This window comes from Puccinia triticina, chromosome 5A (assembly GCF_026914185.1).
Source record: "Puccinia triticina chromosome 5A, complete sequence".
Classification (NCBI taxonomy): Eukaryota; Fungi; Basidiomycota; class Pucciniomycetes; order Pucciniales; family Pucciniaceae; genus Puccinia; species Puccinia triticina.
In genome coordinates this window covers 4,717,443-4,732,016 of record NC_070562.1, presented here as the reverse complement: position 1 = coordinate 4,732,016, position 14,574 = coordinate 4,717,443, and the positions used below count along the sequence as shown (strand labels likewise).

The window sequence follows — 14,574 nt, the reverse complement described above, 5'->3', positions numbered from 1 at the left end:
CTTTACTAAGCTACATGGAAGGGTTGAGAGTATACGGTTGGGCCTTCACCCCTGACAGTTCATCATGACCATGGCTCGGTGATCCAGCAGAGCATTAGAGATCCCAACGTGACCACAGGAACCACTGCTCTCCGGTCCGGCGTTTTAGCGTATCCAGGCCGGGGGCAACGTACTGTAGTGATTGTGGGTGTACACAGCTCCACCCAAACTTAAACAAACAAGTATGGACGCGCTATTCGAATGCCCTGACTCGCAAGGCAATTTGCCCTTGATATTTCTTGTGATCCGGCATTTTAGTCCGAAGCGCTAGAGAGACGCCGGAGGCTTGGCCGAAATGGTTTTTTACACATGACCTATTCCGATCACTCCAACAGCGGCAAAACACTATCTTCTCCTCTCTATGATCCTGCGCGAAGGAGGATAAGATGATAAGGATTAGTCCCACCGAGTCTTGACTCTTCGCGCTATCGCCCGGCCGCAAAATCCACTCAAGCAGTCATCCTGACACGTTCCTATGTCTTTGAGTCATAACATCATTATGTTTGCCGTTGCAGTCAGGTAATCAAACTTATCAGCCAAGGCGGCTATAACCTCAGACTAAGTGTACCAAACTAAGAATTCTCCAAAGAATTGACCCTTTGCAGACCGGTCATTACAAGGGGCGGCCGGACTATCCAGAATCACCTGACAAGTCCGTCATCTCTACCTCGTCCAAGGCGCTGTGGATTTCTGCGATAATGGTCACAATGTGGATATAAAAGCGGCCTCTCATCCTTCCCCTTTACGTCTACCTCCCAACAATCATCTCTTCTGCTGTTGACCATCGGCCCTGAAAACCTCTTTTTAGTCCACGAGTCTATATTTTGCTTTAATCCTTAGCAAGCTCTTTGCTGGCTGCCTTGCTTCTATCACATTAAGTCTACATACGATCAGTTTGTCACAATGAGTAAATTGAATATTCGAGACTTCGCACAAGGCAAGCAAGGTTTGTCAGCTGGTAAGACGGTATAACCGGCTTTTGCATTAGATCAACTGAGTAACATCTTGTATCGTGACCAAGAGAGCTGATTATATACTCTACCCTTTGCCTTCTCTGCTCATGATATGAAAAATGAAAAATACACGGCAAAATAGATTCGGGCGATACACCAGCATCGAGGGACAGGGGAAAAACGTTCTCAGACCCCAATGCCACCAGAGAGATTCTTGCCGATCGTCTTACCAATGAGGAAATATTCAGGTTGGCTTGCGCGATGGAAGAGGTCCGCGAAGCGCGACCTGGGCCATTGACTGGCACCCAAGGGCATGGTAGGAACATGTAGTTGTCTGTTGGTCAAAATCAAGCCTTCTGATGAAACTACAATTTCTGCAGTGAGCTTTTCTGATGCTTTCGACGGCGACATCGACTCTGTAAGCGAGAGTACCTGCAAGATTGAATTGGTCCCCAAAAATGCAGACACTCGTGGAGACAACCGCAAAAAACATGCCAGGAAGCAGACAAGTTTGTCAAGCCCACAATAAATTATTTTCCTCTTCCCCAGTTTCTATTCATAGTCAGAATCACATAAAGATTTACCAAAGATTGCTAAATATGGTGCACTGTTTCTGGTTTCAGTGATTGACTGCCGCTCGATCCTGACACCTCCCGACGTAAATGAGCAGCCTCAACAAGCCAAGCGAAGTGCAAGCCAGGTTCAAAGTAGCAGCCAACCAAAATGGAACTCAGGAGGCTCTGGCCAGGTGTGTACCCATCCAACTACTTGCCCAGCAAAAAATTTGCAGGACTTCTTTTTGAAATTAATGTACATTCAAACCTTTGACTAGCCCGGCAAATTTGTCTTCCCATCCAAAGAATTCAAATCCTGATTCCATCAACTAATTATGCATCACATCCCTTTACTTCAATATACGCTGGACATAAGGGTGGGATTGTGCAAATACAAGCTACTGTACCCTAGTTATATAAAATAAAAGTAGATCATATCAAAACTTCTCCATCAGTTGTAGGAGTATCTTCTTATTTCTTTGGAGAATTTTCTACTCAAATTCCCAGTTCTTGGAAGGATCTTTTGCTGCTTGTTCAGCCTTTCTGCCTTATTTCAATGTGTTTATGCCTTGCTGTATCCAAATAAATATCATCAGCCAATGTGGACATGATTAGTCTAAGGCTCACTTTCAAATGCAGCAAGCTTGCCTTGCAGTATGATTTATCAACAAGTGGTTGATGATGGAGTAAACTGGGTTCATACAAACCAATCAGCCTAAGATTTAAAAATCTTACCGAACTGAGATTTTTTAACCAGTGCAATTCAAATGCTACTGATTTGAAAAAAAAAAAAAACAGAAGGCAAACTTTGCTGATGCATGAGTAAATGAAGCATTTGGCAGGATGCCTCACTTTGTGGGGAACTTTCACAACCATCATATTCAATCCAAATAATAAACGGACTTACTTCACACACTGCAAAAAACTCTTTGCGCATTATGCAGTGCGCCAAGTCCCCAAACACTTCGCACACTGCGGGAGAAATATTAAAGGCCCCGTTTGGCTGCTGCGTTATACATCATAAATGATTGAATTTAAGACGCGCGCCCCCAGGGGTTTCAAAGTTTTGGTGGCAACGGGGGGCAAACTTTGGGATGTGGCGTCATAAATTCAAACATTTATGAGGGTTTAGGCCCTGTTTGGCAGCGTCATTATTGCGCAACAAATAATTGGGGCATGCCCCTTTACATTATGCAAAACATCATTTTTGGGCCTGATCTTTTGGAAGTAAACTATCAAGCTTTATGACAGCTTACTTTCAAAAGACTATCCTAAGAAAATGTTTTTTACATATGTAATGGTATTGCATTTTGAACATTATGCTGTGTAATATGACACTGCCAAACACGGCCTTATGACGTATAACGCGGCAGCCAAACGGGGCCTTTGATATTTCTCCTGCAGTGCGCGAAGTGTTTGGGGACTTGGCGCACTTCACAGTGCGCAAAGAGTTTTTTGCCGTGCGCGAAGTAAGTCCGTTTATTATTTGGATTGAATATGGTGGTTGTGAAAGCTCCCCACAAAGTGAGGCATCCTGCCAAATGCTTAGGACAGACTGAGGCAGTCCCCGCGATTAAGAAGCCCTCCGCGGCGAACTTATCCAAGTCCCTCCAAGGGGGCCCAAAGGGCCCTCCGCAGGAGGGACTTACACCTAAGCGGTGAAAGTTGGCATGGCAGGGAACAAATTTGAGGCTCCATGAAGGGTTTTTTTTTGCATCAGTGTTTATACCCCCATGTCATGGTTTTTTTGCATAGTATGTTACACCAAAAGATAGAGAGGAAGCAGGGCTTCATCTTCATCTTATCCTTATTCCCTCAGCTCTACATTCCTGTTTGTCCGGGTGCTCCAAAGGCAAACTTGTACGGACTCGCTCGAAGATACCGCGATGCCATATTCTCATGAACTCACTGACACACACATGCAGTTTCAATTACAACCCTAAGATCAGTATAGGCTACTGAACATGATATGTCAGGTGGCTGTCTAAACTCTGAAAGGAAAAAAGATATTGGGGCAGTTTATTGAGTTACTCACTCCTCCCCCTCAGGAGGAAGTTGGATGGTTTGTTGCTTTGATTACACAATGAAGAAAGCAGATAATGAAACTTTTAAAACAGCAGTCCCCTCCACAACATGCAGAGCTTTCATGTACTGAAAATTAGGAGAAATAACTTGTTAAGATGAGGGAGAGATTGTGAGATTACTAAAAAAAGTGTGATTTTCTCAAAAAATCATGTTCCTCCTCGAGCTTAATTAAGCCTCTCCAAGGAGGCGCGAAGCGTCTCCGAAGGAGAGGCTTACGTGTAAAGTCGGACCCCCGGGCTGAGGACATCCAAATTTTGGCAGGGAAATGCTAAAAAATAAACTCAACACCCAATTAAAAATAAACCACAAGTCCTTCTCAAATGCCTTGAGGGGCAGTTGTAGCTGCCCATCTTGGGCATCTCTGAAAAAACCTATGATTTGATTTCTGTGTAAATAAGACCAAAAACTAAAGAGCCACAACGTGAGAAAAGGAATAAGCCAAGAAGGGAAGAAAATGAGACAATAGAAAGTGAACAAACCCTGAGACAAGTGATTGTCTATAAAAAAGAACAACTGAGTGTAGAAGAAGTTGAGTGTAGTTGTGTTGAACTGGGAGATGAAGATGAGGATTAGTTGAGAGGAAGGAAGTAAGAGAATGACATGAAGATAAAGACAAACCCAGATAGGAAGTTAGGACAACAGTATAAGAAGTAGAAGGAAGGGCGCTAAGATCTGAAGACAACAACTAATGAAGAAAAAAAAGGTTAGCCATGGATAGTCGGATGAGATCGTAGAGCGAGTCCGGAAACGCAGAGTGCATTTCTCACCAAGGGGAAAGCTAGAAAGGAGGTACTAGTTAAAGCTTTCGGAACTTGTTGAGAGACAAGTGGCTGACGTCTTGAGGAGTTCAGGATGTCTTGATCTTGTTTGAGGAGACAGCGCAAGTGTGAGATCGACAATAGTGTGGACAGATGAGGTTGAATCGGATGTCGATGACCACGAGCGATGTGGAGAAGCGGGAGAGGAATAGACTTCTTAGATTAGGTTTGAGTTGGTGAGCGATGGTTGACGGAGCTAGATGCGGCGCAGATGAGCGTGCGTGAGCGCGCGGCACGAAGAGCATGTCACGAGTTAAGGCGAGTTTCAACATCTCCTGCTTTTTATTTGGGAAAATTTGGCCATAAATAAGCTGCTCAGCAGCTTTTTTGGCAAGGGCACTTACAGGTTTGGTAAAGCAAAGTTCAATGACCCTTCGGATTCTCTTTTTCTCGGATCACGGAAAGTCTCATGGTTTTTAAAGTATCAATTTACAATTTTAATAGAAAATTTGAAATTACTCTCCAGCTTGTATGCCTTATGCCGTGTATGCAATAAGGACCGGATCTATCCGAGAACTTATCTGGGCCTGCATTGGGCGGATTGCTCCAATGTCCAATACTTATCCATTCCCCTAGCTTCCTAATGCTATGGAAACCTTGAGCTTTGAGGGCCGTACATATACCAAAAAATCACAAGCTTTTCAATGGTCTGAGAGGCGTGACCAGAATCAGAGTGCTTGTGGGTGATTTGGGGGTTGTAATGTGTTCCTCAGCCAAATGGCTGGTTGCCCTCACGCAAAATTTGGGACATAATATTCAAGCCCCTCCTTCGGAGGCGCTTCGCGCCTCCTCGGAGGGGACTTGTATTAAGCTAGGTTCCTCCTGTGCCAAAGATCACCGCTTGCGAGCAAGTCCCTCCTGCGGAGGTCGCGCGACCTCCTCGGAGGGACTGTGTTAAGTTCGCCTCCGCGGCTGCTGGCCGAGGAGGGACGGAGGCAACGGGCTAAAAGACGCGTGCAGACAGATGAAGAGTATCACAGAATGTTTTGAAGCCGGGAAGATGATGTTTAAATTTTGATTTCAGAGGGTGCAAAACTACGATGTATGGGGACAAGCGGTGATTATGGTACTTCAAAAAAACAAACATTGAGATACTATGATCCCTACTTCTGTTGAGAGCGATTCGAGGTGTTTTCGGTCTCTTTTTCCGGTATTGGACGAGCTGAGAAACTAACGGGCAGTCCCTGCCATTGCCTTTTGCATGGCACGCTTAAGTCCCAATTGGCACTTTTTCAGTTCATCGGCGCTGGAATCTAAAAAGATGAGTTTCATTGGTGTGGTTAGTTCAGTGTCGGTTATTGCGATTGTGCCGTCTCAGTGGCTCACCCTCAATCTCGAGCTTCTCGAGAGCTTTAGCAAGTTCGGCCTCGACGGCAGCCTTGTTGTTTCGCTTGATCTTCATGCCGACCTCAGGCGAAGTGATGGTCGCTTCGACCTGCGAGATGTAAGACTCAAGCTCCTGCTTGGCCTCGTGCTTGGCAGAGAACTCCTTGTCGGCCTGCTTGAACGACTCGGCGTCCTTGATCATTTGATCAATCTCAGCGGATGATAGACGTCCGACCGAGTTGGTGATCGTGATGTTGGCTCTTCGGCCGGAAGTTCGATCAAGGGCTGAGACCTTCAGCAAACCGTTGGCGTCAACCTCAAAGGTACATACAAGCTCAGCTTGTCCTCTCGGCTGAGGGGTGATTCCAGAGAGCTAGAAAGCGCACTTCGCGTGAGTTACACAAATCAATTGACAAGTATCATCAGATGATGGACGTACCTCGAATTCTCCAAGCAACCTGTTCTCCTTGCAAGTGACACGTTCGCCTTCGTAAACAGGGAAGGTGACTGTAGATTGGTTGTCCTCGACGGTGGTGAAAGTTCGAGATTTGTTGGTGGGGATGGGTGTGTTTCGGGGAACGACAACACCGAACACGTCGCCCTGCATGGCAACACCAAGAGACAGAGGGGCGACATCGAGCAACAGAAGGTCGGCTGTCTTCTCACTGGTCTGACCGGTAAGAACGGCAGCTTGGACGGCAGCACCGTAAGCAACAGCCTCGTCGGGGTTGATGCTCTTGTTCAATTGGCGGCCACCGAAGAAGTCGGATACCAAGGATTGGATCTTGGGAATCCGTGTCGATCCACCGACAAGGACGATATCCTCAACCTTCGACTTGTCAATCTTGGCGTCTTTGAGGACCTTGTCGACGGGGTCGAGGGTGGATCGGAATGTTGTGGCGTTGATCTCTTCGAATCGGGCTCGAGAGATGGCAGAGGAAAAGTCGGTACCTTGGAAGAGAGAGTCGACCTCGACGGTGGTTTGGGTAACGGAGGAGAGTGTTCGCTTGGCTCGCTCACATGCAGAGCGGAGACGACGAAGAGCACGGGCATCACCATCGATGTCCAACTTGGTTTTTCGCTTGAACTCGTTCTTGAAGTGTTCAAGGAGGGCATTGTCGAAATCTTCGCCTCCCAAGTGGGTGTCTCCAGCGGTAGCCTTGACGGTGAAAACACCGCCAGCAATCGAAAGGAGGGAAACATCGAAAGTACCACCTCCCAGGTCGAAAATCAGGACAGTTCGTTCCTTCTTTTCCTTTTTGTCACTGGCTTCGCCAAGACCATAGGCGATGGCGGCAGCGGTAGGCTCGTTGATGATACGGAGCACGTCCAGACCAGCAATAGCACCGGCATCCTTGGTTGACAGCCGCTGGGAGTCGTTGAAGTAAGCGGGCACAGTGATGACGGCCTTCTTGACCTCCTTGCCCAGCTTGGTCTCGGCAGTCTCCTTGAGCTTGGCGAGAACCATGGCAGAGATCTCTTGGGGAGAAAAAGTTTTGGTCTCTCCGAGGTAGTCAACCTGAGATCAATCGAATGAAGGGGTTGGTTAACCGCAGTCAATGATCGAGTGCCAGTTCAAGGTTGAAATATAACCCACTTGGATGAATGGGTTACCATCCTTTTCGATGACGGTGAAGGGCCAGTGGACCATGTCTTTCTTGACATCGCTGTCATCAAAGCGACGACCGATGAGACGCTTGGCGTCAAAGACGGTCATACGAGGGTTCATGGCAGCCTGATTTGCAGCAAGGTTGCAGCGCGATGGTCAAGAAAAACGGATGAAAAGCATCAGGTGATGCGATGAATCCAGGCGGACGAAGGTGGGCTAGACGAACCTGGTTCTTGGCGGCATCACCTATCAGACGCTCCTCGGGGGTAAAGGCAACGTAGGATGGTGTGGTACGGTTACCCTCTGGGGACACGAACAAATAGTCAGTAGGGTGGAGGAAGCTAAAGGCCGGAAGAAATCACTGACGGTCATTGGCGATGATCTCCACCCGGTCGTTCTGCCATACACCGACGCAAGAGTACGTGGTGCCGAGATCGATACCAATGGCACCGTTGAACTCGGTGCTTTCAGCCTCTGCGCCAGGGACGTTACCATCAACGGTAGGGGTTTGTTCGGCAGACCTAGTTTCCATTGCGAGATGGATGGAGAGGCGATGGGTCAAGGTTCAGCGGATTGCAGTTTTGGGTTTCTTGGACAGTCAAGAGGACAGTCGATCGAAGCACTAGCAATCCCATGATCGAAACACGCAGCCCGATCGACGGCAAGATGGGGCAAAGAAGAGTACTTACATTGTTAATGGGTGAGGAGGCTGAGCGTGATAAGATGGGATCCAAGGAGCGAAGACTGCCGGTCAAGAAGAGAGAAGTGGAGGGAGAGGCAGCTGGGCAGCAGTCAACAGGCGAAAAAATTCAGAACAACAGCCAGGAAAAAAAATCGCCAAAATGGCCAAAACAGGGTAAAAACCCCAGTGCAAAACCCAACGGCGCAGGGGATAGTAGCATACAGCACCCTCAAAACAGTGTACAAGCATCAGACCCACTGCTTTGGCTCGTTGGAGATGCCTGGCTGTGACACTGGTCTTGCAAGGATGTGACAGTGGTCTCGCCAGGTGTGACAACGGCCCTGGAGCTATGAACATGCATATAGTCAGATGCATATCGACCGCAGCTCACGATCAAGTGAGATGCGCATCGGACTGCGGTGGGTCTGGCCAGCAGAGCGCTTCCTCCGGCGCACACACCGCCGCCAGACCATGCGACCATGCAGTCTCGGAGGCCGGAACCTCTTGATCATAGAGATCGCCGGACGGCGTATTTTATCAGATGTACATCGACAGGCACGACACTCTGAGGTCGTGTAACCCGGTATGTAACCGCCTTTGATACGAACTTGACCAAGTCCCTCCTTCGGGCCACCCCCTCGGAGGGACTTGGTTTTGAGGAGACGCCCCTCCTCAGAGAGACTTATGCTGTGAAGCTCGTATGTCGCTGGAGTTAGCACTCGCGCCCACGGCTCACCCGGCGGTGGTTTTGAACTCACCGGAGAACGCGATCGTTCTTCTTTGGAGGCTGACTGGGGGGCCGCTTTGGGTTTCCCACAGGCTAGTTGCTTGTCAAAGTTTATCGTGTGATGCAGCTTGCAGGTGTCAGTCCCGATGAGCACATCGGCAGCTCTTAAACTTCGATATAAATCTTCATTTATTTGAGCCTGGACCTTTTCAACAGCAACTAAAAACATTAAAATTGCAGTGGGCGCTGTGATCCTGCTGAGCGATTGTCGAACAAATCAAAGTCGGACCAGATACCAAACGGTGAAACAGACTTCGAACCAGGCCCAACTGCGATATTAAAGCGAGTCTGATGGCGGAAATATCGGATCACGAAGCCGTTCACACTGTTCTAGGCGGCCTGCAACCGGGCGGACCATGTCTATCTTGGTTGGCCGGCCTGGTAGCATGCGAGGCCCTACGATTGACCCAACGATTCAACAAAAGTACACCATGGTCCATTCGTTGTTTTGCATACTTCGGCTTAGCAATGTCGGCTACTCTGGCGGGGTACGGATCTCTCTTCGAGTCATCAACTAAACAATTGATCCTTCAGACGGAAGTTAATATGTACCTCACTTTTGTATGTGCAAACCTGGATTTCACGTGCCATGCGGTCGGCTTAATGGAAAAAATAAAGCCTTTTTGCCTCAGTGCTATATCATTATTGTGTTCGCGGGTACGGGGATTACGAGGCTCTTAAGTATGTCACTAGGGTTCTTCGGTAAGCTCTAAGATCAAATCACAAGACTATCACAACGAAACTGAGTGTTTGCATGATTCGTCTCAGGTATCATTTTTTTTGTAGCAGAATCGTAAGCGTTGTAAAGATCTGACATCTTTGCCACGGGGCTTTGGCCCCCTGGCTAAGAAAGATATGACTATTTTCTGAATTGATTACGCTTGAATTTGGATGCCCAGGCAACGTTGGCAGGTGTGATATTTGCTCACGTCATTGATGAAATTCTTGAAGGTTGATCAAGATCAAATCCTTTCGCATAGGATTCTTATTTTATACCCATTCTGTGTGGAATTCCAAGACGGGGAAGATGAAGATATGCAAAATACCAATCGTTCAGATCATTCTTGTGTTGATAAATGCATGTCTTGGCGGGTTATTCGCTCTCAGACTTCTCCGACTCTTCAAGATATTAACCTTTCGGGAATTTGGCGGTACTTGGCTGTTTGAGAGATCGTAAGCAGTGCTTTTACACGCTCCAATCATTCATCGTCTTCGAATCAAGATCTAGACTGATTCTGATTCAAATTCATAGAGGGTATGCTATTCAGGTATATTGTCTCTAGTCATGCTGTATAACTCTTATCTGGCAGTTTCAGATGAATGACAAGACTTTTGGAACCTATTTCAATAATAAGCTGGTTTGCGGTGTTTTATTGACTTTTATCAAGGCATACGATCTTTATCACTCAGATGCGATTTCAAAAGTACTTGCGCTGAAGGATGACCCGTTTGTTTCGACTTCTATACTCGTCCATCGATCTACTAATCATTCTGACAATCATTGATCGAACAGATTTCGGTGCGCTTGGGGTACATTATGCATCTTATGCCAAACAGCCATTTTCCCTACTATCTTTGACACTATCTCAGTATGTCAGTATCAAGCTGATGGGATGAGTGGAGCGAGTTACAGTATCTTGTAAGCAATGCTGTTTCCCTTGAGTCGGCTAGAAGTGATTTTTTTGCTGAAATGCATGGATGAGGTTCGAAAACAGGTCTGTAAGCGCCGAGCTTCACTTATTTGGGCCTGTAAGCTACATTTCCAACCGTCATGTCCAATTCTCAGTGAACGCATGTTGATGCCCTTTGAATTCAGATCATGGCCATTAGTGCAGCACTTGATGACGAGGAGATAGTTGTGTGTGGGACACCCTGTCCAGTGGGAAGGAATGATCTTGATGCCCGAGATGTAGCTAAACCGAGTGTCATCTTCCAATCACTGGAAAAGGAGGTAAGCGATAACCCGTTCAGCTTCTCGGAGACGTGTTTTCGGGTTTACTGATGGGATGTTGCGCAAACCTGAAGGAGGAAAATGATAAGGTGTAGGGCTCGATAACATTGCAGTAGTGGATGGATATCCACCAGATCCATCATGACCGTGGGTTTATCCACTTTTTTGAACTAATTTAGGGTGTTCAAATTTGACTTGCATAAAATCATAACACCATAAAATCATAAAATTCTAAGCTGAAAAAAATATGTTGCACCCAAGCACTCAAATTAGAGCAACATTTCTAGAATGATACATATGAAATCATCACTTGAAAGTTTTATGATTTTATGATTTTATGCATTGAAAATTTTATGATTTCAACTTTGAACACCTTGAATAATAATGCAAAAAAATAAACAATATGGTATGTTTTGTTCATCTCTCTGTATATTGTCAATGGCAAAGGGCTTCTTGAACTTCTGCAAAATAATTTCCAAAATGGAAGTGAATCGTGCCACTTGATTAAGCTGAGAAGAGCTGCATTTTACGTTTGCAATAGGGTTCAAGTCTGGCTTGACAGGGCACTTGATACATATTGATGACAAGTCTTTGACACTGCCAGCATCATTGGTTGCAATTGTGCAAATAGGCTGAGTGCTCCTGGTATAATTTTTGTCAACAGCTTTTCCCAGAAAATAATGTGAATGAAACCAATCCTTTGCAATTAGGTCAAGGGAACTTCCATGGAGTAGGCCAGGACCAGCATTAGTGGTTTAACATTGAGAAAACCGGAAGACACTGGACAAATTTCTTTTGGCAGTATTCCTTCCCCCCAGCCCCCCATAATCAAAGCACAGGCACAATCTGTCCTGGATTGCTTGGCTCTTTAAGCAATTGGTGCCAAGATATTCCCTCCAATCTCCTACAGCTCTCCTCCTTGTATACCTTTGGAACAATCCCCATTTCAACACACCAATAGCAACACTGAAACCAATCTGATCCCAGGATTGGTATCAGCCAATATTGGATCAAAATCCAGGCCAATACTTGAGATTGGATTGCACCAGCAGTATGATCCAATCCAGATTACTATTGTTGGAGAGATTGGGCTCCCAATCCACTATCTGTGCAGTGGAATCTGATCCAATCTTTGCCAATACTAATAAGTATTGTGATAAATGAGCATCCAAGGGGGTGTGCGGTGTGGTCTTAAAATTTGGCAAGACTGTGGCGCTGCGCTGAACGCCACCCTCAACATCAGCCCAAAAATGAAGCAACCATCCCCTGAATCTGGTAAACCTCAGCCTAAACATCAAAGAAACAAGGTTCCTTCAATCCTCCTTGTTCATATCATCCACACCACCAACCCAAATTAAAACAAAAAATGAGGATAACAACTGTGTGGATTCTTCCAAACATTCTGGGCTTATGCGGAGTTGGGTGTGGAATCACTTTGAAGTATCCATAAACAGTAAAAAGACTGTTTGTGAGGTTGTTACAAAAGGTGGTAAAGCTTGTGGGGCTACATTGAAGAAGGACAAAAGTGGTAGTACTAAAAACTTCCATGGCCACTTACTTACAATCCATCAGCTTGTTGATCCAAAGATTCGTGAAGAGGTGGAAACCCAGGTAGATATGAAGAAATAGGCCAAGGAAGGCAATTTGAGGCCAAAAGTAAGTACTTTTTCTATCCTCATATTCATACTGCAGATTTCTAAGCTAATGAAGTGTTGATTTGTTTTCAAGGTTGAGCTCAACAGTGAATCATTAAACAATGCTCTTCTGAAATTTATTGTGCAGTGTGATCTACCCTTTTCTGTTTTTGAGAGAAAGTTGTTTCTGTATCCTTTTTGGCTTATCATAACATCAATAATACTTGCCGCTCAGGTATTACTAGACACCTCTCCAGGGTATGCTTTGAACATCAAGAGCCAATGAAGCTCAAATATCTTGCAAAAATTCTCAAGATGCCTGGACTGCACCAAACTTTAAATATTTCATGTCAGTGACAGCACACTTCATGACCAAGGATTTCAAGATGAAGGACTTGATGCTTGCCATTTCTCAAGATAAAGATTTGTCTTGTTGATTTTATTTTTTCAATGTGCTTTCAGGTGTATGGGAAACTGATTAAATTAACACTGTTCTTTTCAGGGAGTCACACCATCAAGAATTTTGCCAACATGTTCTACAATTTACTTGAAAATTTTGGCTGCCTTACCATAATGGACAATAATGTGACAAAAAACAACAAAATGACTTGGGAACTCCACCTTCAACTTAATGGCCTCAGCACCTTCTTGGGTGTATTGCCCATATCATAAATCTTGCTGCAAAGGCCGGAATCTCTGTCCTTGAATGCCTTGAAGACACCAACAATGGAGAACCACTATCAATGACTGACATTGATGGTTCAACCACTCCAACACCATCATCTGATAGCTCTTTAATTAAAGATGGCAATTGGGACCTAGGGACCCGTACAAACAATGGGCCTTTACTATACAGATATTGGTATAGTATTTTTGTCATATTTTTTTGGTCCAATACTGATACTGTTATTTCCATTTTCTGTAGTGGATTTTAATACTATATACAATTACATGAGGCTTTTGTTTTTGGAAAATACTATACCCAAATGAAGGAAGAAACAATAAAAATTCTCAATACTATACTGGTCAGATGTGGCCAGTACCAATACTTAGTAGGGATTAAAATCTATCTATTTCTTGGGCTTGGGGATCAAAGCACCCAAAGCCTTTCCGGCCTCAGCAAAGTCCCCTGAGAGAGGACTATCCTCACAAAGCCACATAAGGATGCTGATCAATTGTCAAATATTTGAAGGGAACAAACAACAAAATCTGGAGCTACACGTGTCTGCAGCCGCAGAGAACAATATCTCAAACAGAACAAGAGCTACCTGGCGTTCCTAAATAAGCTTGTGCTATTACCCCAAGGACCAGGTAGGTGGCATGGTTTGCCTGTACAGTGGGTAAACAATTGTATCCGACACACTATTTTGGGCTCTAGAATCTCCCCCCACCAACTTCAAGTCATTCCTTTTGGTGAGCTTGTTCAAAATAGGCTTCCAAAGATGAATATGAAAAAATAAAAATGAAAAAACCAAGTTATGATTTTTCAATTTTTTTTGGAAAAAAGCAAGTTTTTCTTGCACACTTGATTCTTTTGTTCAGAGAAAGTTGAATGGAAAGAAGGCAAGAATCAAACATGAAAATAATGATAATAAATGAAAAAATGTGACCCAAGAAAGGTTTAGCTTGGTGGGTGGACAATCTGCACTGCACACCCTGGACCGCCAGCCGGCGAAGCTGCAAATGCTGGAACGCCAACCAGCAATGCTCAATGTGCCGCACCACCAACTGGCAATGCTGAACACTCCGCGCCGCCAGCCGGTGAGGCTACACGTGCCAAATTGCCCCTCGGCAAAGCCCCACCATATGAAGTAAACCCGGGCACCCAAGCCCCCCCACCACAACCCCCTGCGCAGGGCATAGCACATCGAATCAAATCGATTCGAGTATTTGTATTTGAATTTGATTTGAGTTGAATAATGCCTGGGCAAATTTAAGCTTGAATATTCAAAAAAATTTGGATAATGGCTCAAAGGGGCGCGTAGAGGGCCAATGCAAGCTTCTCTGGGGCCCAAAGGCTCCAGATCAGTTTGCACAGGCCCTATACCAGCCCCTTTGATGCAACACAAAAAAAACCTGCCTCTGGCACTTTGAAAAGTGCGTCCGCCACTACAATCGGTGCTTCTGCCACTATGC

At 45.5% G+C, this 14,574-nt stretch overlaps 3 protein-coding genes across 3 annotated transcripts; 2 read left to right on the top strand and 1 right to left on the bottom strand.

The window, feature by feature from the left end:
• Positions 1–942: 942 nt before the first annotated feature.
• Positions 943–1,866, top strand: PtA15_5A573 (uncharacterized protein; the record flags this gene model as incomplete). Its single annotated transcript, XM_053169349.1, has 5 exons — positions 943–985; positions 1,135–1,308; positions 1,373–1,501; positions 1,616–1,740; positions 1,825–1,866. The coding sequence occupies 5 exons, from the start codon at positions 943–945 to the stop codon at positions 1,864–1,866; spliced, it is 513 nt and encodes a 170-aa protein (XP_053020555.1).
• A 3,686-nt stretch (positions 1,867–5,552) lies between these two features.
• Positions 5,553–7,916, bottom strand: PtA15_5A572 (uncharacterized protein; the record flags this gene model as incomplete). Its single annotated transcript, XM_053169348.1, has 6 exons — positions 5,553–5,558; positions 5,858–6,148; positions 6,215–7,294; positions 7,373–7,510; positions 7,611–7,687; positions 7,751–7,916. The coding sequence occupies 6 exons, from the start codon at positions 7,914–7,916 to the stop codon at positions 5,553–5,555; spliced, it is 1,758 nt and encodes a 585-aa protein (XP_053020554.1).
• A 1,228-nt stretch (positions 7,917–9,144) lies between these two features.
• Positions 9,145–10,899, top strand: PtA15_5A571 (uncharacterized protein; the record flags this gene model as incomplete). Its single annotated transcript, XM_053169347.1, has 11 exons — positions 9,145–9,341; positions 9,472–9,555; positions 9,622–9,646; positions 9,753–9,765; positions 9,834–10,026; positions 10,106–10,121; positions 10,209–10,300; positions 10,367–10,492; positions 10,569–10,602; positions 10,670–10,804; positions 10,879–10,899. 11 exons carry the CDS (start codon positions 9,145–9,147, stop codon positions 10,897–10,899), a joined length of 936 nt encoding a protein of 311 aa, XP_053020553.1.
• Between the last annotated feature and the right edge of the window lie 3,675 nt (positions 10,900–14,574).